The sequence below is a fragment of the Hemicordylus capensis genome, chromosome 7 (assembly GCF_027244095.1).
Source record: "Hemicordylus capensis ecotype Gifberg chromosome 7, rHemCap1.1.pri, whole genome shotgun sequence".
In the NCBI taxonomy this organism is placed as follows: domain Eukaryota; kingdom Metazoa; phylum Chordata; class Lepidosauria; order Squamata; family Cordylidae; genus Hemicordylus; species Hemicordylus capensis.
This window is the reverse complement of record NC_069663.1, coordinates 32,981,802-33,007,227: the sequence shown is the minus strand read 5'-3', so window position 1 is coordinate 33,007,227 and position 25,426 is coordinate 32,981,802. Positions and strand designations below refer to the sequence as shown.

The 25,426-nt window shown below is 46.8% G+C and overlaps 2 protein-coding genes across 3 annotated transcripts in view; both read right to left on the bottom strand.

Moving 5' to 3' along the window:
- The window catches only part of LCK (LCK proto-oncogene, Src family tyrosine kinase), a 34,938-nt gene extending 26,455 nt beyond the window's left edge, over nt 1-8,483 (bottom strand). The window contains exons 1-2 of one of the 2 annotated variants that reach the window (XM_053268708.1): nt 8,303-8,483; nt 1,726-1,823 (exon numbers count right to left, since the gene is read on the bottom strand). In XM_053268708.1, coding sequence (XP_053124683.1) covers nt 1,726-1,818 — 93 coding nt within the window. In that variant the 5' untranslated portion in view covers nt 1,819-1,823; nt 8,303-8,483. Of the gene's footprint in view, nt 1-33; nt 130-1,725; nt 1,824-8,302 lie in introns of those variants that run through there. The other variant, XM_053268709.1, reaches the window with a different exon arrangement.
- Nucleotides 8,484-14,696: 6,213 nt separating this feature from the next.
- On the bottom strand, nt 14,697-19,234 carry FAM167B (family with sequence similarity 167 member B). Its single transcript, XM_053268145.1, has 2 exons — nt 18,722-19,234; nt 14,697-15,220 (listed from the first exon to the last, which is right to left on the bottom strand). Exons 1-2 carry the CDS (start codon nt 19,025-19,027, stop codon nt 14,957-14,959), a joined length of 570 nt encoding a protein of 189 aa, XP_053124120.1. The 5' UTR covers nt 19,028-19,234; the 3' UTR covers nt 14,697-14,956.
- Nucleotides 19,235-25,426: the final 6,192 nt, after the last annotated feature.

Below are 25,426 nucleotides of genomic sequence, written 5' to 3'. Positions count from 1 at the left end.
ACAAGCTAACAATCTACCTAGATAGATACTTACACAAGGCTAGGTCTAAGTCTGGTGCTGACTTTGAGCTAACTAGGTCCAGAGATGTACAGAGTGACGACCGACAGCAAAGACAGGCACCCAGGTACACTCTGAGTTTCGATGGAAGCTGAAGGTGTCCTGAAGGTCTGGCTATCTTTTAGGCCCCCAACTGAACAGGGGCTGGGAGTGTGTACAGACCCGGATGGTCTCCTTCCGGCTATTGCTTTCCAAGCAGGCTTCTGGTCTCTGTTTGGAGTTTGCCCTTCAGGTCCTCTCCTTGATCTGGGGTGCAGCCATCGGACGCCTGACATGTGCCTTCTCAGCGTCTGAGTGGTTTCTTCTCCTCTGGGCTGTGGCATCCCTCTGGACTCTCATGGTTTTCTGAGGTCCATCATGTCCTCTCCTTTGTCCTCCTGGGTCACACAGCGGGGTGGTTTCCCACTTGACTTTGTTACCTACCTGCACTTTTCGGCTTGACACTTGGGTACTTCTTAGAAATACCTTTTTTGGTTTGGCCGCTTTGCTGCCAGCAGGCTTCTGCCTTATCTCTGGTAGCCCAGCTGTAGCCTAGCTGTCACACCTTACTGGTTTGTGTCAGTCGTTTTGCAAGCAGGACACAGAAGCCCAATTTAAGCAAATCCCCTTTTAGGCCTCAGCCTGTGCTTAGCCAAAGTTATTTCACATCATAGCTCAGTATTGTCCAGGGTTTCAGGCAGACGCCCTTACACTGAGCTACGGAGCTTGTGATAGCAAGCATGTTCCCCTTTGCTAAGGAGGGTCTGCCCTGGTTTGCATTTGAATGGGAGACTACATGTGAGCACCGTAAGATGTTCCCCTTAGGGGATGAGGCCCCTCTGGAAAAAGCACCTGCCTGCTTGCATGCGGAAGGTTCCCAGTTCCCTCCCTGGCAGCATCTCCAAGATAGGGCTGAGAGAGACTCCTGCCTGTAGCCTTGGAGAAGCCGTTGCCAGTCTGGGCAGACTTTACTGAGCTAGATGGACCAATGGCCAGACTCGGTATATGGCAGATTCCTAAGTATGTTCCTATAATCCTTCCCACTTGATGCTGTGGAGCCTAACAGGTTGGGACAGGTCATGAATTAACAATCAAAATGTGTGCTTCAGCTCATGATCATGATGAGTGATTCAATGGGGGGAGCAGGAAGTTAACACTCATTTATTTACTATGTTTCATCTTGTATTTCTTCCATGGTGGAACTTAAGGCAGCTTATATAGGGTTCTCAGGCAGTTTCAGCAGCAACTAACAAGCCGGCCGGGGGTAGGGGGGACAAGAAAGGCACAGCTGCCTCTCCTTCCTGGAGCTCCGTTTGCTCCTCTCTCTCCCATCCTGCCCCAGCATTAATGAGATCTGTGCTGCCTACAGGGTGGGCATGCGTCAGGTCGAGCTGCGAGGAACTGCACAGCTCTACCTGACAAATACCCAGCCTGCAGGCAGCCTGCAGGGTGGGAGATGGCACAGCAGACGGAGTTCTCCTTTGCCCTCCACGCTCATTCGGACAAGCCACTTCTGGGCAGTCCCTGCTGCCATCCCGCAAGGCGGCTGCGCACCATGCGCCCTCTGTCCATGCCCAGGGCTTGGAACCGATGCAAAGCCTGAGAAAGAGCCAGAGAGAGCTTTGAGGGAAAGGGGTATATGTGGTCGACCGAGAGGCGAGGAAACCCGAGCAAAACATAGCGCCTCACCTGGGCTGGGTCGATGGGGTAGTGGCACGTTTCACAGATTTCAATGTCATCACCCCAGTCGCCGTCATACTCAGAACTGCAGCAGCAACCCATAATCTCTGCTGGAAGAAAGGCAAGAGGGGGAAGCAAGAGACAAAAAGGCCTTAAACCCGGGTTCGGCTCCCTGCTTAGCCAAGCCTGCCTTTAGGCAGTTCATTCAAACCGAAAATGACATTTTTAAAAACAAAAAACACCCTGCTTAGAATTGTATTAAGTTGACAGGAACATGGCTGAGGGGGAGGAAATTCTGAGGCAGGACACCGTGGAATCCCAGTGGCTGGGGAGCCACAGCAGCAGGAGAGGGGACCTGCCTTCATCTCCTGGCTGTGGGCTTCCCGGAGGCATCCGGGGGGGCACTGTGCGAAACAGGAGGCTGAAATAGATCTGTTCTTACATATGAATCTTAGGTTCTTATGTTCTTAAGCCTCGGCCCTGACCCAGCAAGGTTCTTCTTATGCTCTTATGAGGAAGTGTGTTACCCGTTATCCGTGATGGCCCGGGAACAAGCCAGTTGATGCTGGTGACAGTTATGGGATCACATTTCATACAGCACTTCATATCTTCAAGCCATCAAGATATTGGTTAGCTTGAATAGGGAGTGGCCACCCTGTTCCTCAAAGTGCTGCCCTACACTCCCTGGTGCTCCCACTTTCTGGTCTTCCTCAGTCCCTCTAAACCTCCGTCTGTCTTGCTGAAAATGGCTTGTCTGCCCCAAGCTGCTTAGTTCCCGCACAGGCATTGGGAAGGAATCACTGAATCACCTTGAAAGGTGATTCATCCTTCCCTTACCAGAGAATATCTCAGTAGACCATTCCTAGTCATCTGCTTAATGGGAAAGTTGCCTGACCAGCAGCAGTACCTTGGGGGAAAGCCATCTGGATCCTTGCACATTCAGGGGATTTGTTTAAAATGCATTATCATCAAGACATGGTCCAATACAAACAAAGATCTTTTAAAAGTCTTAAAACAATTTACAGCAATCAGCTTTGGGGGCGGGGGGCGGAATCGCACAAAAGAGTAAAAATAAATAAAAAGAAAGAAAGAGACCTAATTCTTGAACATCATTAATTTTAATTAATATTATTAATTAATGTTTTGATTGTTTTACTCTGTGAATTGATTTTAATTGTTTTTATTCTGTAAAAGTGTTTTGTTTGTTTTTATATTGTAACTTGGATTGTGTACACTGCCTAGAGATGCATATCGCAGATGTATATCTCAAATACGATAAACAAGCAAAGAAATAAATGCTCGGGAAAGGAATTCAGGGGCTCAGCCTAGGCTAAAAGCAATTATGAGATAGTCTCATGTACGTAATTTAGTGTTTTTTTCCTTTCAAAGAAGAAGGAGGGACCAAATAAAACTGTAAAAACAGGAGGGGAACCCCAAAGATGTTGAGGAAATGTTGACTAATTTGACTCTGCAAAATACTCCGGACCATCTTTCCACCTATGTACTGTGCATAGGTGTAATAATGAGAGAGAGAGAGAGAGAGAGAGAGAGAGAGAGAGAGAGAGCACTAAAGATTTCAGGTGTTTCTTTTATTTATCCATTATGCATCTATTTATTTTTTTAAATGTATATTCCACCTATTTTCACACATGAACTCAAGGCGCTTCACAATAAAAAATCAAAACCACCACAAAAATGCAATAAAACCACAGTGCAGCAATTGAGCATAGTAGGTGCAGCCATAAAAACAAACAATTCTAAAAACAACCAAGGCAGCAGGGACCCATTATGAAACCTTAGCGAAGGCTTCACCTCCTGAAATGCTTTCAGTTTCCTTAAAACTTGGTAGCAGGGAGATTAGGTGGCAGGGAGTTCCAGGGAACCAGGGCTACCACAGAGAAGACTACCACGCCACCACCAGTTGGACTTCAAAAGAAGTTAGGAGGTATAAGAGAGTCTCTCCAGAAGATGTTAATGGGTCACGGTTAGAACTTTGCAGGAGCAAGTGGTTCTTCTTGGCCATAAGCCATTTAGGGCTTTAAAGGTAATTGCACCCAGAAATAACCTGGTAACCAATGTAGCTGGTGGCCAACCATGTCCATGGCCAGCAAGTAACCTTTATGACTGAATGGGGATTTGTACCTGGGTCTTCCCAATACTCGTTACTACACTGCACAAGCATAAGGATGGAGTCATTGAAGAGAAACACAGAACTTTGAGCGAAGGTCAAGCACCAAAGGCCTTTCTTTTGTTTCCGTTTCTGTGTCGACAATGCAACGATTCGGCATCATTCACATGAATTGCTCTCAAAGCCTCGCATGATAAAGCATCCACAGTGCTGGCCGTGGGTGCTACTGGAAAGCCCAACCAGAAAGAAAACCCCTTTTAGAGAACACACTCGATCCTTTCTTTGTGTGTGCTCAAAACCTCATGATTGCGAAGGATGGCGGGAATCCAGTTATAGCCGTGATTCAGGGGATGACAGTGAGTCAAAAACATTTTGTTTTGCAGGGCAGAAATTTCAGAAAGCAAGGAAGTTTGACAGTGTCAAAAGCTAACATATACAGGACATTGCTATACACAGTTCCCTCAGTTACAGCAGTACTTGTTCATGCAGAATTATGCCAATCCTTGATAGAAGCCAAAAGCCATTGTGGCTCTGGATGATGGGAGTTGTAGTTCAACAACATCTGGGAACCCAACTTTGACAGCCCTTGCCTAAGGAGCAAATCAGAAAGCAAACTTCCTTCCATTAACAGGATCACACCTGCTGAAGTGTGGCTGATCATCTGAGGACATCATAATTCTACAGAATCTGCCATCAGTAAGGCCATGATGAAAATTAGTAGGGATGTGTACAAAACGTGATTCACGTACGTTTTGTGCACATCCCTAAAAATTAGAATTCGAGATGTTTTTAAGCTGCAGGAGATTTCAGGCATTATCCAGATTATGAAATGGGTGCCATGGTATTGATTCGTTACAGCTACCAACAGTTTTGAAGGATCTCTGCTGAATTTTGCCTACTTTTTACATCACTCACATTTCTGTTCCTGCATTCCAAAGTATTGCAAAATGAGTATTTAAAACATTAGTTTATTTATTAGTTTATGTATTTGTAGCACTGGGCAAATTGAAGATCGATCACATTACTTTTTAGACTGTGCTTTGCACAAGGATGGAAGGGGAAAGCAGGAGAGGCGTTTCCATAATAAATATAATAGTTGCTTTGGGTCGGAAAATATCATGATTAAGTTGGGATGGAAATATTAACATATTATAAATCATATCGCTCAGGTTGCTTATGCTGATGCAAAAGTGAGGCCTTCTATAACCTAAGCCTGGAGCAGGTACTTTGTGATATTTTAATGCTGGTAGTGGGTGGGAATGAAACTCTGTGCCCATATATAAATATGCAATTGTAATATCCAGTTATTTGTTACAGTTTTGTGGCTTGCACAGTAGATCGTGAATGATGGATGGATGATTTATGATGAAATCAAACAGAAATCAGCCATCACTTCCCTGAGAAACACCTGAGAGCTTTGCTAAAGATAAACAAAATGGCCCCACCTTTGACTCCACTCTGACACCATCCTCAGCTGCGGCTGCCACCTGATTTCCTGATTTCCTGACCTGATTCACTACCTTTAACAGCTGCGTGACAGGCAAAAATCCAGCAAGTAGCCCTTTCCCCAATCACTGCATTCCCCAAAACTGTACCTGTTGAATCTCCACACTGCTGTTAAAATAAATAACACTGCTGTTAAAATAAAATTTAAAAAATCAAAATGAATAAATAATAAAAGGCACAGAGCTTCTGCTAGGAAAATGGTGGCAATTGTATTCTTGGCTGAGGAAAAATCTAAACCCACGGTTTAAATGCCCCCTACTAATGGAGCCAAGAGGCCCCTTTTTAAAGTGGTGCTTCTCTTTATTTAGCAGGGGGAGAGCAACTGGCCCTATCCATCCCCAGCACAGTATCCCTCCAGTGGCCGTTGCTGTACTCTATCTTATGTTTCTTTTTTAGATTGTGAGCCCTTTGGGGACAGGGGAGCCATTTTATTTATTTATATCTATGTAAACCGCTTTGGGAACTTTTGTTGAAAAGCAGTATATAAATATTCATCGTATTCATATTCATTTAAAAAAGAATAATTTGGGGAGCTCTTCCTAGCTGACGTTAAAATCCACAATTTGGAAGGCTTTTAAAAAAAAATGTTCCAAATCCTAAAATTATCATTTATAGTTGGAGAATATAAGCATCCTTAGCAATACAAATACTGAAAGAATACTGCTTAAAAATAAAAAGCATTTTTTAAAAATCCTATAAAAATACCCAACCCTGTAAAAATATCCAAAGGATGCACCAAGAATAGCTCTCACATTACACCACTTCCAAATTTCAGAAAAGCTATAATCTACACAGAGCTTTACCATGTTCCCAAACACCACAGCTTGAAAACAGAGGTGCACCTAGGTAATTGTGGAGCCTGGACCTAAAGGCCTTTTGAGGGGGGGCGCCCCCGCCGCAAGTTAAGCATTATTTTTTAACATGTAGGTTACTGAGGGCACAAACCACACCACTCAGGACAGACTCAAGAGGATATTGGGGCCCCCAGGGTGTGGAGGATATTTAGATGCCGTGACGTGTCCACACCTACAAAGATGAGAATCGTTCGGACAATGGTTTTCCCCATGACACTCTATGGATGCGGAAACTGGACTTTGAAGAAGCAAGTTAGAAAAAGTATTGACACTTTTGAACTTTGGAATTGGAGAAGACTTTGGAGGAGACCATGGACCACCAGGAAAACCAACAAATGGATCATAGAACAAATCAATCCAGAATTCTCACTCAAGGCACAAATGACCAGGCTCAAAATATAATACTTTGGACACATTATGTGAAGATCCAGCTTTATTGAGATGTCCATAATGCTGGGAAAAGTTGAAGGAAAGAGAAGAAGAGGGTGACCAGCAGCAAGGTGGATGGACTCGATTACAACAACAACAAATGCGCCACTGAGACACCTTAAAGGCCAAGCTGAAGACAGATCATCCTGCAGAGAATCGTCTATGTGGTCACTAAGAGTCAACACCGACTTGATGGCACTTAATCAATCAATCAGGGTGTGGAGGCCCTGGATTTTGGCCCCAAAGTCCAGGGGTAAGAGCGCCTATGCTTGGAAATAAGTCCCAGAGAAAGAAATAGGACAAGCTGCATGTCTTTAAGACTGCACTTATGGTAATAAACTGGAAATCAGCTGGGAAATCACAACAGTAGCAAGATGCTGTTTCAGAAGGAGTGGATAGTAAACATGCAATTCATCTTAAGAAAGGTCCAAGGACTTGTACCAGTGTGGTCAGTCAGAGCGGCTGTAGTGCACCCAGCTGTGAATGGAGAGGTCTCCAGTTCCAGTCTCACTGCAACCACAGACTGATTAAGCAACCTCAGGTGAGCCACTCCATCTCAGCCACAGCCCACCATGGGCAATATTTATTACCATAATTATGATCCCTGCCCGTCTTACTGCATTGCTGTAAGGATTGCCGCTGTCAAGTGTGTGAAGGGCTTTGCATAAAGAGCTCTGTAAATGCAAAGCCTTACTGTTGTGTTAGATAGATTGTGAGACATTATTGTTTCCCGTCAATTTACACGATGCAATATTTGTAACTTTCTTGTGACTTATGTAGGCTATACTGCATTTCTCTGTAGAGAGATGTTTAATGCAACATGTGAGATTTATTTACATACACACCCCTTCCATCTCTCTCTCTCTCTCTCTCTCTCTCTCTCTCTCTGTGTATGTGTGTGTGTGTGTGGAATTGCAGTCTTAAACACAAAATACTTCTGTCCGTCTTTTTTAATATTCCTTCTTATTGATTGGTTGGTTTTTCAATGTGGGTCTTCAACCTACAGGGCCCCAAAGCAACTCACGGCACATTTGAAAACAACAGCATTCAATACAAGGAGAAACAAAACCATCCTGTTGATAAGGCAACTCTGCTGAGGGTGGCGGGCATTGCTTAGGCAGCTGCTGAGGGCAGAGTGAACGTATCAAGTACTCTTGAAGCTAAGCTTTTCTTTTTATGATATGTCATTAATTCTTGTTGTCGTTTATACTGTATATGTATATATTCCCTTTTGCTTACTCTTAAAAGTATGGAGTTTTGCTGTGAGCTTTTAAAAACCTTTTTTCTTCTATTGTGCATAATTTTTCTGTCTGTATGCTTTGTGCCTTCTGCTTTGTTTGTGACCTACAGTTGGAACAATAAAAGCATTTACTACTACTACCACTACTAATATTACTACTACAACAAAAACCCATCATGTTGAAAATACTGAAAAGCAGGCGAGAATGTGAATTGGCATCCTAATGGCTTATAACTGAAAGGCCTATCAGGAAAAAAAAAGAGGGATTTGACAGTCTGCTTCAAAGGAAAACTGGACGGTACCCGGTGGGTCTCCTTTGGGAGGGAATCCCAACAGAAGGGGGCTCTCCTGGGGCTGAGAAAGGTGGCCCACCTGGCTTTTGTTCCCCTTTTGCATCGCAAGGGCCACATTGGACGTTCTGCTGCTTACCTGTTCTCAGGGATGATGGAAGCCAACTTCTCTCCGATTCCCACCGTTTACAAGGGAGGCACCTGAGTTCCTCATCACATTCTGCAGTGAATCCTTCTTGGACTCCTGCGTGGGGACACCCTCCACGCCAGGGGAAACACACACTCTCTCCTCTCTCTCTCTCTGTTTTTCAGTCTCTCTCTCACTCTCTTGCCACCTTCCCTGCTGATTTCCTGTCCTCAGAGCGCTTTGCACAGACAGCTCTAGAAGCTGGTTCTCAGCATTCACTTGACCACAAAAAAAAGTTCCAAAGCTGCTTAGAAAATGCAGAGGTTTCCTGCCAGCTTCAGTTATGCTGCTGCTCAAGAGCTGGTTGGTGCTGCTGGCCCCACGTGAGTCCCCTGACCCACATTGTGTAGAGCCTCACACACCTGACCGTACCCCTCTCCAACCTGAGAAGCACCCTCCCCCTCCGCAATGAGGGAGTAACTGGCCCGGGATTGGTAAGGACGGCTAACCGTGTTATGAACGCTTCCATATCGATGCTATGGACAACAATCTTTGCTACCAAGGCAATGTGGGGTAGTGGGCAGAGAGGGCTGGCTTGGTCTAAATGTCCATTCTGTGGCATCTTTGGCCAGCTGCTCGCTCGCTCTCAGCCTAAATGACCCTGCAGAGGGTTATTGGGTTTCCTGAGATTCAGGAGGTGGAGCCTGAAAATAAGGGGCGGGGTCTTGCATGTCAGGAGGTGGGGCCTAAATGAAAAAGGCGGGGCCTAGTGCTTCATAGTGGGAGCAATGGAGGGTGCTTGGCCAATGCTGGGAAGAGCTTGGCTTTGTCTGTAAACTCAGAAATGGAATTAGAGGGATGTGGGATGCAGGAGACCCAGTGGAGCCAGTAGCTATAATAAGGACAGGCAGTGCAGCTGCACACAGGCCACCAATGCCCAGGGCCACCTGGGAGGAGAGCTGATCTTGTGGTAGCAAGCATGAATTGTCCCCTTTGCTAAGCAGGGTCCATCTTGGTTTGCATTTGAATGGGAGACTACATGTGAGAGCACTGTAAGGTATTCTCCTTAGGGGATGGGGATGGCCATTCATCAGGTAGAGCTGTGTGGTTAACCATGCAGCTCTACCTGATGAATGGCCATCCTGCAGGCAGAGCAGCTCATGCAGGGTGAGAGAGAAAGATGAGCAAGCATCCTGAGCGGCTTCCTGGAAGCAAAGGCACCTGCACCTCTTTTAACACCCCGCCCCCGGCTCGTTAAGACAAGCTGCTACTAATGTACAGATATTCCCACACAAACATGTGTGTGCATACAATGTCCTGTCTGAATGTGACTCCAGAGCAGTTGGGCCAAACAGGGTTAGAGATTATTTCAGCATGAGGAAAGGAACAAGAAAGGGAAACAAGGTTTGATGCTCATTTCGACGAAAAAGACAAGGGACAGCTGAATCATGGCGCTGGGAGAGTTTCTTTTCCATCCAAACTTTGCACGCTTGCTGAGCCAGCTCTTTCAGCTGTGAAAAGTAGCACGTTGTGTGTTTGTAGTACTTGGGGGGAAACAGCCACAAGAACGGCAAGGCCCAAAGGAAAGCTATGGGGGAGGGCAGGGAACAGCATGAGAGACACACAGAGGGGATGGAGACCATCGAAGGAACACCAACAGCAGCAGCAGCAGCAGCAGCAGAACACCATGATGGTGGCCGCTCTTTATTAAGGACGAACTGATGATGAACAGAAGCCTGAGGCTTCTTAGAGCACACCTTGCTTCGTTAAATCATGCTAACGAAGGGCATGTTCAGCTTGGAGAAGACAAGACTCTGAGGCATGAGAGAGCCCTCCTCAACGCCTGCTGGGCTGTCACACAGAAAAGGGCCAAGACCTCTTCTCTGCTGCTCCAGAGGGCTGGGCTCGTTCGAATGTGCTTAAGTTCCAGCAGGCAGATTTTGATTGCACACTGGCAGAAATGTCTTAACCATGAAAGAGATAATGGAACAAATTACCAGGGGCGTGGGGGGTGGCTCTCCTGTCCTGGAGATCTCCAAGCAGAGACTGGACAGGCATCTGTGGGGGGGTGCACGGAGCAGGGGTAGGTCTAGATGGCCCTCAAGGGGCCTCCAACTCAAGGATTCTGTTATAAAGCAGGCTGCAGAAATCATGGTTTCATATGCAAGACCTTCGTCTTTACGGAGGTGCTACAGGAAGGGGTCTTTTCTTTTCTTCTAAAAAACCGCAGGCAAGCTGACAGAGCTCTTAACTTGAATTGCATTTCTCAGTTAAGTTCAGTGCAAACCAGAAGCAGCAGCAATCTCACTTAGAGGTGCCCTGAGGCAGGTTTCCAAACCTTCTGAAAGCCTAGAGGCACACGTGGAAGAGGCAGGCTCCTCCAATATCACACAGGTTGGAAAGTCAGGCCACCACACAATAAAAAGACATCATTGATTAATCATGTAGGTTGTAGTGGAGGAATTAATTAATCAATTCCAATTCAATTTACAGATGAATTAAGATAATAGTTCTGAAGGGAAAAAAACATACTTAGTGGTAAGGCGAGGCGTGCAGACATCATGCCACACCTCTTCTGAAAAAGAGGCATTCCCTTCCTGTGTGATGGAAAAGAGGGAATGCCTCACTGATGCATCAATATTTATTTTTCTTATATTTTGAAGTTTGTGGGTTTGTTTGTGCAAAATTAAGTTATACTTTGCAATTACCTACAGATACCAAATCCTGCATGAACAATGCTGCCAAAGTAGCAGAATGCACTACTTTTTACACCGGAATATGCTGGTTAGAGGGTTGTTGTTTTTTTAAAAAAACACATATCTGTAGAAGAAATTCTGAATATAATAATATTTTAATTGTTATTGTTCTCAACAGATTTTTAATACTCAATAATCAGATCAATAATTTAAAAATGGCATCATGCCCAAGAGAAGCAGAAGATCTTTCTCAGATTCAAACTTATTATTATTCAAATTTACTATGCATGGTAATTATTTAATAAAATAAATAATGTTGGAAGTTAAAATCCTTCAAATTTAAAACTGTCCTTTTACTTCCCTTTTGCAAATATAAGATGTCGATGACATGCATTTATTTTCTTGAACTTTCCCAACAGTGTAATCTATGCAAAAGGCCTTTGCCTAATCAACGACAAGCCTGGGGCCTCACCTCCTAGATTCTTATATTTATAACCTGCTTTGCAACTTAGATTGGCTTCCAAAGTGGCTTACAATTGAAATGTACACAAAGGATCACTGATAACAGGGATATGTGGGGAACTGTATAGCAAGGTCTTCTAATTCCTGATGTAATCTAGGTTCCAAATATTGCCCTCCAGTGGGTGGTGCATTTTCATAGATAGATAGATAGATTATTTTTATCTCATGGATAATCCACCACCATCTGGCCCTCTGCAATGTTTAATGTCTGTCTATCTATCTATCTATCTATCTATCTATCTATCTATCTATCTATCTATCTATCTATCGTATAATTTATTTAAAAGGAGTGTGCATATACAGGTGAAACTCGGAAAATTAGAATATCGTGCAAAAGTCCATTAATTTCAGTAATGCAAATTAAAAGGTGAAACTGATATATGAGACAGACGCATTACATGCAAAGCGAGATAAGTCAAGCCTTAATTGGTTATAATTGTGATGATCATGGCGTACAGCTCATGAAAACCCCAAATCCACAATCCCAGAAAATTAGAATATTACATGGAACCAATAAGACAGGGATTGAAGAATAGAACAATATCGGACCTCTGAAAAGTATAAGCATGCATATGTATTCAGTACTTGGTTTGGGCCCCTTTTGCAGCAATTACTGCCTCAATGTGGCGTGGCATGGATGCTATCAGCCTGTGGCACTGCTGAGGTGTTATGGAAGACCAGGATGCTTCATTAGCGGCCTTCAGCTCTTCTGCATTGTTTGGTCTCATGTCTCTCATCCTTCTCTTGGCAATGCCCCATAGATTCTCTATGGGGTCAGGTCAGGTGAGTTTGCTGGCCAATCAAGCACAGTACACTGTATACTTTTCAGAGGTCGGATATTGTTCTATTCTACAATCCTTGTCTTCTTGGTTCCATGTAATATTCTAATTTTCTGGGATTGTGGATTTGGGGTTTTCATGAGCTGTATGCCATGATCATCACAATGATAACCAATTAAGGCTTGACTTATCTCGCTTTGCATGTAATGCGTCTGTCTCATATATCAGTTTCACCTTTTAATTTGCATTACTGAAATTACTGGACTTTTGCACGATATTCTAATTTTCCACCTGTATATACATATACATATGCACACACACACACACACACGCCTTTTAAATGAATTATACTTTTAATATTTTATTAATCAAGCAAATGGATGGATTAAATATTGCAGCCCTACTGTAAAGACTCGCTTTTAGAGTATGCGTCAGCCCCAAACACAGAGGAGACGTGGAAGATCTGTGATCAGATCACCTGCTGGTGTTTCCACGCAGCAGTGCTGGGAAGAGGGTGTGGGGTGATGAACCCTTTCTCCCCAACACCGTTTTTCCAAACTCAGTTGCTCCCCAGAAGCTGTTAGCCTCGCTGGGACAACATAAACGTCCCTCTCTTGTGCTTGAATTTTTCCTGCAGTGGAGCTAATAATCACAGCTTCTGGGTGGGGGACATTAAGATCAGGAAATGGGCACAAAGGGAAGGGCTGGCCCGCACCCCAGCATTATTGCTCCACATTCAGAGTCCACCCACTCACTGCAGTGCAACTGCTTCTTGGTAAAAATGAAAACATTGGGAGATCCTATCAGGGATCTCTTACATTACGTCTGTTGCATCTCTTGCGTTACCGGCTGGTTGTCGGAGCCCACTCACTTCTTTCTAAATTAGTCACTTCTCTGAGGATGCCTGATAGGCTGCCATCATTCAGCACTGACCTTCCTGGGTTTGGCCGGGTGGGGGGGGGGCTGCTATCCCCTCTCTGTCTTTCCCACTATAATCTGCCTCCCTGCCTGGCCTTCAAATTCCCTGATCCGCATTCCCTATCCCTATCCGAATACTCCGTGTCCGCCATATAGAATTTGTCAATATTTCCAACAACAAAATAGGAGGAGATGATCCTGGCACAGTGACTCATCCCAGCAACAGTTTCCTCCGAGGGTGGGTAATAATTCTAGGGCATCTCTGTGTCAGAAGGGAAGTGATTTTAGCACCCCTGAAGGAGAGAGGTAGCAGAATGACCTCCCACACCCCAGCAGGGGTTGGCTGCGATGGGGCAAAGCCAGAGCAGTGACTCATGCAAAGACGCAGCAGGCAACCTCATCTGTCCACAGGTGCTTTGCGCTCCTGGCAACCTTCAGTCATTCAAAGTATTGCTTTTTCCCATGCAAGCAGGTCCAAACTTGAGATCAGCATCCAAGGTCCTGCTCTCTGGCGTCCACAGAATGTGGGAAATGGAACTGACAGCAGAAAGGCAAGGGAGTTGCTCACACACCCGTCTCGCCATCAGCACCAGTAGCAGCTGACCCCCTCCTGTCCTCCTATACCTGGTCCCACCATTTGTATAACCTTTCCAATTCCAGGCAAAATTCAAATTTGTAAAGCCATCAGACAGAATAAATGAGCACATATGCATTACTCTGCATGCTTTATTGTTATATATATTTGCACACGTTGCCTTGTTAATTAGAATGCATTATTCATTCTGGTGCAGATACACATACATACATACATATATATCCATTATCCAGTTTTGATGAGGTGGCAAACCTGAAATTCTCAGTCACCCCTTACAGCATTTTAAGCACATTCCAGAGACACACAGTCTGCAACTTACCTCCTTTGTTACCTGTTATGTCTAATACCATGAACATATTGTAGACATCTCTCTAGCACTGTTGCCTCTAAGGCATGCACATGTGCACACACTCACAAGTTCTTCGAGGTCTGCTCAGCTTATTTTAGATCCCGCTCAAGTTGAATCAGGAAGGCCCCACTATGAATGCACATGTGCACACACACTGCCTTGATACTGACGCCCAGAACAAAACTCATTCCGCACAATGATGGAAACAATTAGTGGGAACACTGCTCTCTCTATGTAAATGGAAAGGTTTGCTCACTACCTGCCTGTAACTGACCTTCTTTGCATTGGAGGAAGTGGATGATAACCCACTAAAGCTTATGCATTCAAATACTAATCAGTCTAAAAGGTGCTGCGTCCTTCGCTTCCTGGACCATCCTTCTTCTTACCTTTCCCTCTCCAGCTCAGCAAAGGAACTGCCTGTAGCACTTCCCCTAGGGCAGGGGTTTTCAACCTTAGGGCCCCAGGTTGGACTACAACTCCCATCACCCCCACACACTGGCCAGTGTAGGTGGGGATGATGGGAGTTGTAGTCCAACCACATCTGGGGCCCCGAGGACAAGAACCCTTGCCACAGGTGAATCCACAGCCACCTGCATCTTTCGAAGGGCTGATGCACCAGCCAACCAGCCATTCCCAGCTCTGTGGCAACTCCAGCTCATCAGCTAAATCACAGGCCAGGCTTTTCAATGCGAGCAGCTACTTTTCAGTGCGAGCAGCTAATTGCAGCAGTCTGTGCTCGGGCGAGGAGGCACGTCCCTGGCTGAAGCATGCAGGAGCCCAAGCAAGCCGGAGGTGAGATGAAGCCCATCAGCAGAGGGAGAAGCGCCGGGAGTTGATGTTCATGCGCGTGACACCGATGTGCTTGAGGGGCATGGACAAGAGGAAGGCGGCCTTGGGTGGGATGTTGCACAGCAGGTCCGAATCCTCTTCGCAGCCCTCCAGTTCAAAGGTGGCATCGTCCAGCATCTCCTTGTGCTGGTGGCAGGCCTGCTCCACCTTCAGTCGGTGGATCTGACCACGCAGACTCATCAGCTGCCGGGCCAACTGGTGATCCAGGGCCTGCATCTCTCTCTGGGAAGAACAGGAAAAACAGAGGGAGGGTGAACACTTACGTTAGAAGCACTGGGAGATTGCATTTGAACACTATAAGTTATTTCCCTTAGGGGAGGGGGCCATCGCTCTGGGAAGAGCACCTGCCTGCTTGCATGCAGAAGGTCCCAGGCCCTCCCTGGCAGCATCTCCGAGACAGGGCTGAGAACAGGGGCGTAGCTACTATTGTGCCAACGGGTTCAAAGAACCTAGGCCGCCAATGAAAAGGGCCGCTGAAGCCCCATGGCTCAGGCTCTGGAAGAGCCTAGAGTGAACTCGCCCCTCCCAAGCCTGGCCTGCCAAGAGCCCAGGCAAACTCTCTGTCGGTTATTTAAGGCAGCGTCGGCTGCCTGATATGACGTTTCCCCCTTTCTCTCCCTTTTCTGGAGGGAAAGAAAGGAAAAAACGTCCTATTGGGCAGCCGGCACTACCTGAAATAACAAACGGAGAGTTCTCTCTGACTCTCGGTAGCCTGGGTGGGAGAGGAGAGTTCGCTCTGGGCTCCTCCAGAGCCCGAGCCACACCCCCATGAACGTGATGTCATATGCACGGGTGTATCTGGAGGGGACTGCCAAATTGGGCTGGACCCAGGCTGCCGTTCAGCCGGTTCCGTGGCTGGCTGAGAGAGACTCCTGCCTGCAGCCTTGGAGAAGCTGCTGCCAGTCTGTGTAGACAATACTGAGTTAGATGGACCAAGGGTCTGATTCGGTGTAAGGCAGCTTCCTACGTTCCTAGTATGAGCAGTCTCCCGGGACTCTTGGTACCCTCATCGACTCTGAGGCCTGATTTTCCTGGAGGGGATGCTCCTACATCCATACACTCCTACTTTCCAAGGGTCAGACTCTATTTTCCTGAATTCGTCTCTGGGAAATCACTGTCCCTATTTTGGCCTCTCGCCAAATCGTTATATCTGCATTCCTAAAGATTGTATCCCTCGTATCATGTTAATTATTCTATGTCAGTGTGCTTCTCCCTATTTGCTCCAGCACCTCACTTAAAACCAGCATTTTAAAAACCCAGAAATACATCAAGATAAGCTAGAGTTCAGAAGACAAAGCCCGATTTGTGTGTGGAGTGCTTCCAAAGAACTCGAAGGGACTTCGGGGTAAGTTTTGCTGGTGTGTGAATGCACACACTCTCTTCTGGAGGAGATTGGGGGTAACAGCCCTGTCTGTAACAGCTCCAGGGGTTTCAGGTTTTCTCATGTGGATTGTTTAAAGTGGTCATCCCTCTGGATTCAGCTCTCCAGCTTCTCTATCAATTAAACCTCCCAGTGGGCTGGATTTAACCCAACCTCCCTCCGGGTTATCAGGGACCAGGACAGACAGGGCTTTGTTTTTCTCCAAAGGGAGGCTGCGGATTCTGGCTTAGCCCGAGTTATGTCTGGGTAAACAAATCCTCTAAACTCCGGGGCTTTTGCTTTCTCTGAAGGTGTTGATGGAGGTGCTAATGGCGATGTGAATGGTCCATCTAATCCAGGCATCCCCAAACTGCGGCCCTCCAGATGTTGCTGAACTACAACTCCCAGCATCCCTAGACACAATTTTTTGTGGCTGGGTATGATGGAAGTTGTAGTTCAGCAGCATCTGAAGGGCCGCAGTTTGGGGATGCCTGATCTAATCCCTCGAATTAAAATGTCTCGAACCTGCTGCAAAGCAGATTCCCTCTTCAGATACCCCGAGGCAGAGAGCCATGTGTGGAAAACCTCCTGGAGAAGCTCTTCTTCCGGTGCCACCATCTGGTGGCAATTTGGAACCAGGCTTTCTCAGTAGTCACTCCTAGGTTTTGGGATGCCCTCCTTGTGGGTATAAGAGGTTTCTCATCCCTGGAGGCCTCCGAGAGAGCCATAAAAAAACCATCTTTTCAGCTTGGCTTGTGATAATATTTAATGGGTTTTAAGTTACCTTTATGTTAATTTTAAATGGTTTTATTTTAAGCTTTGTGTCGATGTGTCAAATGGTTTTATTTTTGATTGCAAACCACCCCGAAGAAAGAAAGAAAGAAAGAAAGAAAGAAAGAAAGAAAGAAAGAAAGAAAGAAAGAAAGAAAGAGAGTGCGCCTGCTTGTCCACTATAAGGAACTGCCCAGTGCACAGCATGTGTAGAGGGTGAAATCCATCACCAGCCATGTCTAATAGTGAGTGGTGGGGCAGGAGGCTTGGCCAGTCATCCTTGGATGAGAATGGGTTGTTACAAGTATATCCCTGTTTGCATCTGCAGAGTTTCTGAGGTCCTGGGCCTGGCAACTCTGCTTTGGTCACCTGGCATCACATGCTCTGCCTGTGCTTTATGACCTGCTTTCCATCCCTGGCATGCTTGTAGATGGAATTGCATGCCACGCCTCCCGGGTTGCTTGGCCACGCCCCTACACACTCACAGACATGTCTCAGTTTTCATTGGTGACATGTTGGAGGGTATGCAGCTGGAGTGGACAGGTTGCTGAGCAAGAACAGCCCCTGATATTTTGATTCCTGGAGCAGAAAACCAAAAGCGGTCTCCTCCCCACTCCAAACACAACAAGAAGCCCCTTGCTGGGCTGCTTGACTCAGGCTGGGTGGTTGCTTCTGCTGGACCCATCAGCCTGATGACAGTAATGGTGGCAACCATGCTGCACCCACTGCCCAAGCAGCAGCCAGGTGAACAGCTGCACTTTCTCCTCTGTTCTCCTTTTTGATACTCTCAGCTTTGAAAAGAGAGATGGGTAAGCTGTTCTAGAGATCAGGAGCAGCATGAGAGACCATTGTGGGAGAAAAGGAAGCTTACCTGTGAAAGGTAAGCTTTGCAAGAGTCCAGCTGCATGCCCATTGACAGGTGGTGTCAGAGTCCAGCTGCATGACCCTCATTGACAAAGCAAAACATATGAAAAGAGGCTCGGGGGTGGGGGCGGGGCAGCGAAGGCTGACTTTGCAAATAATGTAACAGCCTGGAGACTTTTTCCCTCTGAGAGTGCCCCACTAACACAGTCTGTATTAATACTCAAAATCTAGCTTGAGCTCAGGGGGTTTCTGTCCTCCCTCTGCTCACCTTAGAACACCTCACGATGTTTGGCAGGTGTACTGCCCCCTGCCAAGCTCCCCTCCTGACATATGAGCAACATAAGCTTTGCAAGAATCCAGCTGCACAACCATTATGAGCAGGACTGAGTCCAGCTGCATGGCAAAGCAGACCACTGGGGCAGCTCTTATATGCAGTAAGGGCTGGCTTCACGCCACGTGTAAAGCTTTGCAAGAGTCTAGCTGCACCCTGTAAGCTTTGCAAGAGTTTGGCTGCGCAGCCCGTTTGGCAAAGCAGAACACACACATACACACAAAGAGCAGGCCACTGAAGAGACTCCCGTGAGAGGTGAAGGGTGGCTCTGGCAGGTCCCCTCCTTGCTGCCCCAGCTGTTTCCCTAACACGCAGCGGTGAGGCTCCTGGCTTTCTGCTTGGCACCTGCTGCTCTTTTCCTGCCTTCCCCATAGAAGTGGGGAGAGGTACTACTCACCAGCTCCCTTCTGAGCCACTCCAAGGCATCGTCAATGGTAGGGAACCCACAAATGGTTCTCAAGGGCAGGGGGGCCTTCTCGGTGGCCGCCTCTCCAGCCTGCTTCTCCTGCAGGGTCCGGAGGGCCCCCTCCTTCAGGCCGTTCCTCCAGGAGGGGCTCTGCACACGTGCTTTCCATTCCAGGTAGGAAGGGCGCCGGGTCTGCAGCTTCAGCTTGGCCGTCAAGGCCTTGACGCTGTCCAGGCTCTCCTCCTCCGAGTTCGAGTCCTCCTCTGCCAGCAGCTCCTTGAACTTCACCAAAGCCATGGCGGAGGTGAGCCGGCAGAGAGCTTCCCCGCAGGCGCCCAACTGACTCACGCGCTCTCTGTGTCCGCTCTCTGTGTGTGTGTGCGTGTATGTTTGCGTGCATAGACGAAAGCTGTTTATTCTGGGAACAATCAAGCCTTGGAATTCTTTTCTAAAAAGAAAGGAAAAAAGGCAGGAACTCTAATTATCCAGAGGTTAATGGAGGGCTAAAACACACACACACACACACACACACACACCCCACCATGGTATTATTGTCTCCAGCAGGGAGGGGACACCCTGTGCTTTGAAAGGAAGTTTCAATGGGGACATAAAAGACAGAAAGGGTGTAAAGTAATCCATCCCACAGGCACTCCTTCCTTTCCTCTGCTCTATTATCAGCAGAGAAAAAGGACATTGATTCTCCGCCCAGGTCTCATTGGAGGGAGGGTTGAAAGGTCACGCGGGCGGATTCGGGGCAGCTTTCTATCAAATAATGCCCCTCTTCAGCTAGCCGGAGCCGATGAAGGGAAGATGAGATGCTCGTGAAGAATGTGAGGAAGAAAGATCACTTGGGACGGGATACGCCGTCTATTCAAGCCACTGCACCTCAGCTTCCGATTTACCCACGGTTTTATGGGCCTACGCCCAGTAGCAGCTTGTCCTAATGAGCCGGGGGGGGGGGGGCACCAAAGGAGGCAGCTGGGGGGGCTCCTCCCACCGCGGGACCTCTACACACAGCAGGCTTTACCAGGGGTTTACTGGGAGGCTTTACTGCAAACTTGAAATTGACACAAATAGTGGCTTTTTTTACCCCAGATATTAACTGGGCTAAGTGGTGCAGTGGGAAAATGCTGGACTAACGAGCAGAAGGTTGCCAGTTTGACTCCCCGCTGGTCTGTTTCCCAGACTATGGGAAACACCTTTATTGGGCAGCAGCGATATAGGAAGGTGCTGAAAGGCATCATCTCCTCCTGCACGGGAGATGGCAATGGTCAACCCCTCCTGTATTCTAGCAAAAGACAACTACGGGGTTCTGTGGGCGCCAGGAGTCAAAATCAACTTGATGGCACACCTTACTTTACCTTTACACTCTAACACACTGTGAAAAACCTGGATTGTGTGTGAACTGCTCCCCGATAACTTGCAGCGACTTCGGGGTAAATCTGGCTGGTATATGAACGTACCCGCTCCATTCCGGAGGAGATGCGAGTTAAAGAGCTTTAAGAGACCCGTGTGAAAAACTTCCTGGCCATTCTTTAGGTAGAGGCTGCAGGGTTAAGTAAAGGAGCAGTGCCACCTGCTGGCCATTAAGAAAAATAGCATCTAGATGCACTTCAGCACAGTTTAGTGTTCTCCAGTTAGTGTTCTTATATGTTGCAGTCACTGATAGTGTGTGAAGTAGTGGATCATAGACATGGCTAGTAGTGAATTCCCTTATCATGGTGGCTGGAAGAATTGCTGGCACGAGGAATGGCTGTTGGTTATTCAGTTGCCATATTATTTACCCATATCTATCTGTCTCATATATTTGTATGCCACCCCAAACACATTGCTGGGCAGTTTACAACAAACATAAAATAAATCAAAACATTAAAAGCAATTTTAAAACAAACCACACTTCTACAAGTCTAGTAAATGTGATTGCATACATATGTCCATTCATTTAGATTAAACATAGGGATGGAGGAAGCTGTCTTCTACCAAGTCTCTCTACCAGAGGAGAGCTGGTCTTGTGGTAGCAAGCATGACTTGTCCCCTTAGCTAAGCAGGGACTGCCCTGGTTTGCATTTGAATGGGAGACTAGAAGTGTGAGCACTGCAAGATATTCCCCTCAGGGGATGGAGCTGCTCTGGGAAGAGCAGAAGGTTCCAAGTTCCCTTCCTGGCAGCATCTCCAAGATAGGGCTGTGACAGACTCCTGCCTGCAACCTTGGAGAAGCCGCTGCCAGTCTGTGAAGACAATATTGAGCTGATGGGACACCTTCTTAAAGGGCGGCTTTGAGCCAGGATGGAACCCAATAATGGACCCTGCATGTTCAGGGTCAGAAACATGTTCTGAGTGCCACATGCTGAGGACAAAATTATTTATTTTATTTATTTAACATATTTTTATACCGCCCAAAACTTACGTCTCCGGGTGGTTTACAACAAAATAAAAACATAAAAAGTAAAACATTAGTTAAAACAAAAAACAAAAACTTTAAAACATTACAACAATTTTAAAATTTTAAAGTAATATTTTAAAACAGCATTAAAACCATTAAAACAATATTAATTAAAAGCCTGGGTGAACAGATGCGTCTTTAAAGACTTTTTAAAAAGCTGTCAGAGATGGGGAGGCTTTTATTTAAGTAAGGAGTGCATTCCAAAGCCTTGGGGCAGCAGCGGAGAAGGCCCGTCCCTGAGTAGCCACCAGATTTGCTGGTGGTAACCGCAGACGGACCTCTCCTGATGATCTCAGTGGGCGGTGGGGTTCATGACAAAGAAGACATTCTCTTAAATACCCAGGGCCCAAGCCATTTAGGGCTTTATAGGTTATAACCAACACCTTGTATTTTGCCTGGAAACATATCGGCAGCCAGTGTAGCTCGTTCAATACAGGAGTAACATGGTCTCTCCAAGATGACCCAGAGACCAACCTGGCTGCCACATTCTGGACCAACTGTAGTTTCCAGACTACATACAAGGGCAGCCCCACATAGAGCGCATTGCAGTAATCCAATCTGGAGGTTACCAGCAGATGTACCACTGTTTTGAGGTTGTTCATCTCAAGAAACGGGCGCAGCTGGCGTATCACCCCAAGCTGATAGAAGGCACTTCTGGCCACTGCCTCAACCTGGGACACCAGGGAGAGGCTTGGATCCAGAAGCACCCCTAGACTGCGTACCTGTCCCTTCTGGGGAACTGTGACCCCATCCAGAACTGGCAGATAAAAATTGTCTCTCGAGTTTCAACCCCACACAATGAGTACCTCTGTCTTATCTGGATTCAGTCTCAGTTTGTTATCCCTCATCCAGCCCATCACCGACTCCAGGCAGGCATTTAAGGAGGTGATGCCCTCTCCTGATGGTTATGTCCTCTCCAAATGCCAATAGAGGACCATCAACTCCATGCACAGCTTGCTAGTTTCCAGAGGCAGCTGGCTGACTGCTGTCGGAAACTGAGTGCTGAAGAGGATGGACATTGGGTCTATGCAGCCAAGCACTTTTGATGTTGTTCTGGCTAGGGAACACTGGAGTTGCATCCCACAGTAGGGCAAAGGCGGGGAATAACTCTAGCTTTGGCAAAGCCTGCATACCTTCCTGTGTTTCACCAATGAAAATAAAGACATGCCTACAAATGTATAGGGGGCGTGGCTTGGAGGCATAACATGTGCAGAGGGTGTGGCCAAGGAACCTTGGAAGCTGGTGGTGTACAATTCTGACTACAAGCTTGCAACACGAATGGAAAGCAGATCATAAAACGCATGCAGAGCACATGACCTCCAATATTTTGCAGATGAAAACAAGGATGTGCTTGTAATAACCCCTGCTCATCCCAAGGATGACTGCCCACCCACTAGGACACACTGCTGAAGGCTGGATTGATTCCACCCACTTTGTGCTGTGCCTTAGTGTTGTGCACCCATTTTGCATGCAGAGACAGGATGCATCCGCCCACCAGCTGGGAGGCTGAATTTCTAGAGACTCCGGGGAGGAAGCTGAAGAAGAACAACTTTAGCAGCTCATGAAAAAGTTCAACAAGGCATCCCCAAGAGGCAATGAGGACAAAAGAGAGACAGTCATTTCCCAGGACAGATTCCAGGAAATAGGGACAGTTGGAGCCCATGAGACTGCAGGGTAAGATGGACGGATGGACAGACAAATGGACAGACTTGACACATACACACAACACTTTTCTCCCAGGGGTTCATTCCTTGAAGGCTAATCATACCTTACATTGGACATGCACACAGGCATCTTGTACATGAATACTAATGTTTCAAAGTCCATGCTTTCATTTTTAGTAACTGCACGGGAACTGTGTTTCAATATCCCTTGAAAATGCAGGGTTAGCTGCTGAGCATAAGATGTGAATCGCTGGACACAGATTGTCCTCAGAGATCAAACGTAACCTGTGAATAAGGCTTGTCCCTTTGTGCTCTGGGGACACATCATGCCTGTTAAGGTGAGGAAGAAGCTCGGTCTGGCCCAGCTCTGGAGAGGGTTACTCTCTGCTCCCCCACCAGAGAGGAAGGGCAGGGACACTAGAATCCCATGCTCAGCAGCAACTGTGGTCTGGTCTGGTGCACGATGGGGGTCTCCCAGAGCTCCAGAATTCCTGGAACAAGCCCCGCCTGTGGAAAGCTCTCATTGGTCCCTGGTCTCCAACTTGACCAGCTTAGCCAGGTCACTTTTAAAGGGGTGGCCTATTTGCTGCTGCTGCTGCTGCTGCTGCTGCATTTAAGGTGGAGCAGAAAGCCTGAACTAGCCAGGCAAAGAGCACTGCTGCAAGTGAGGTTGCCTGCAGATGGAGTCGCAGGGAGTCTGGAGCATGGCCAGCCTTGGAATTCCTGCCAGCACCTTTGCCATTTGGCTCCCACTGCTTGCCTGTGCCTGAGAGTCCAATGCCTACAGCTACCTTCCAGCGCTGCAGATATACAGGCTTGTGTACTGTGTCACGTTTCTCTTCCTTGTTCCTTCCCCTATGGCCTCACCAGGGAGGGACTCCTGTGTGTTCAGCGGAGGGCTGCGGAGAAGTCAGCGCCAAGTCATTGCCGGATGTTCTCCTTGATGCCTACAAACCTTCTGGCCTACCACAATTCATTAGCCAGCAAATAAGAACCAAATACAACACATTAGCCAGCACAAAAGCAAACAGATCAAAAGCTCTTAAGACGACTGGTCTCCAAACTTTTATGACTAAATAAACACGCAAAAAAACCTCTCAAGCAATAAAGCAAATAAAAGCCTCCGATTAAATGATCACATAAGGAAACCAGATAAGATGGTCCCAATGTTCTATTTTTAACTAACGGGGGATTAGTTACATTCTGCTAACTGAGCCAAGAGGCACCTCTTAAAGTGGTGATTCCCTTATATTTAGTAGGGGGAGAGCAACTGGCCCTATCCATCCCCAGCACAGCATCTCTCCAGGGGCTGTTCTGGTGTGTCTACCTTATGTTTTATTTTAGATTGTGAGGCTGAGCCCTTTGGGGACAGGGAGCCATCTTATTTATCTACTTCATTTTTCTATGTAAACCACTTTGAGAACTTCTGATGGAAAGCAGTATATACGTCATCATCATCATACTAGTAGTAGTAGAATAGCCACCGCTGGGCCAACTCCAAGCTCAGGGGCAAGATAGCAATAGCACTTACATTTATATACCGCTCTATAGCTGGAGCTCTCTAAGTGGTTTACAATGATTTAGCATATTGCCCCCCCAACATTCTGGGTACTCATTTTACCGACCTCGGAAGGATGGAAGGCTGAGTCAACCTTGAGCCCCTGGTCAGGATCGAACTTGTAACCTTCTGGTTACAGGGCGGCAGTTTTACCACTGCGCCACCAGGGGCTCTGTATCCCAGTTGCAGGGGAGCAAGCTCAGGAGAGGGGGCAGGCCCCTCTCCCCTCTTGCCTGTGGGCGTCTCAGAGGCATCTGGTGGGCCACTGTGGGAAACAGGGAGCTGGACAAGATGGGCCTCCTTGGGCCTGATCCAGCAGGGCTGTTCTTATGTCTTATATCCTGAGGAGTGGCTCCTGGCTAATCAATTTACGGCTGCAGCACAAGATCTTGTTCTGCACTCCATCATAAGAACCTTACAAGTTTAATAGCTTCGGTTTTAGAGTTTTTATTGTATTTTAAATTGTTTTAATGATGTTGATGCTTTAGTGCCCAGGCACATTTTTGTATGGGGCAGTATATAAATGTTCAAAATACATAAATAAACATGGGGGGGGGGGGTGTTCCGCCATGCCTAATGAGTGTTCCTCCCTGCCATCCTTTTGCTTAATAATATCAAGCCTGATGAAGAGTTCTGGATAATACAAAAGTCTGCTCATGCCAGCCTTGATGTGGTGTCTGCTGTGAGAAGGGTGGGAAGGACCATACCTCAGTGACAGAGCATCCGTTTTGCAAGGAGAAGGTCTCAGGTTCACTCCTTGGCAGCATCTCCACCAGGTAGGGCTAGAAAGACTCTTGCCTGAAACCTCAGAGAGAGCAGCCGCTGCCAGTCAGTGTAGACAAGACTGAGTTCGATGGACCAGTAGTCTGAATAGCTGGACCAACAGTACACAGCAGCTTTCTCTGTTCCTAGTGTGCAAGTTGAACTGAAGTCAGTGTGACTTGCTTCTGAATACACACATAAGATCATGCTGCACATTGCATGGATGTTCTATTATTGGTAATTGTTTTAACTAAACAATGGAAGACCGC

Bases quoted from the DNA above. Each gene is read 5' to 3' on its own strand.
- FAM167B (XM_053268145.1), bottom strand. From the start codon at position 19,027: ATGGCTTTGGTGAAGTTCAAGGAGCTGCTGGCAGAGGAGGACTCGAAC. The intron at 15,221-18,721 runs GTGAGTAGTACC...TGTTCTTCCCAG, and splicing joins AGTGGCTCAGAAGGGAGCTG to AGAGAGATGCAGGCCCTGGA.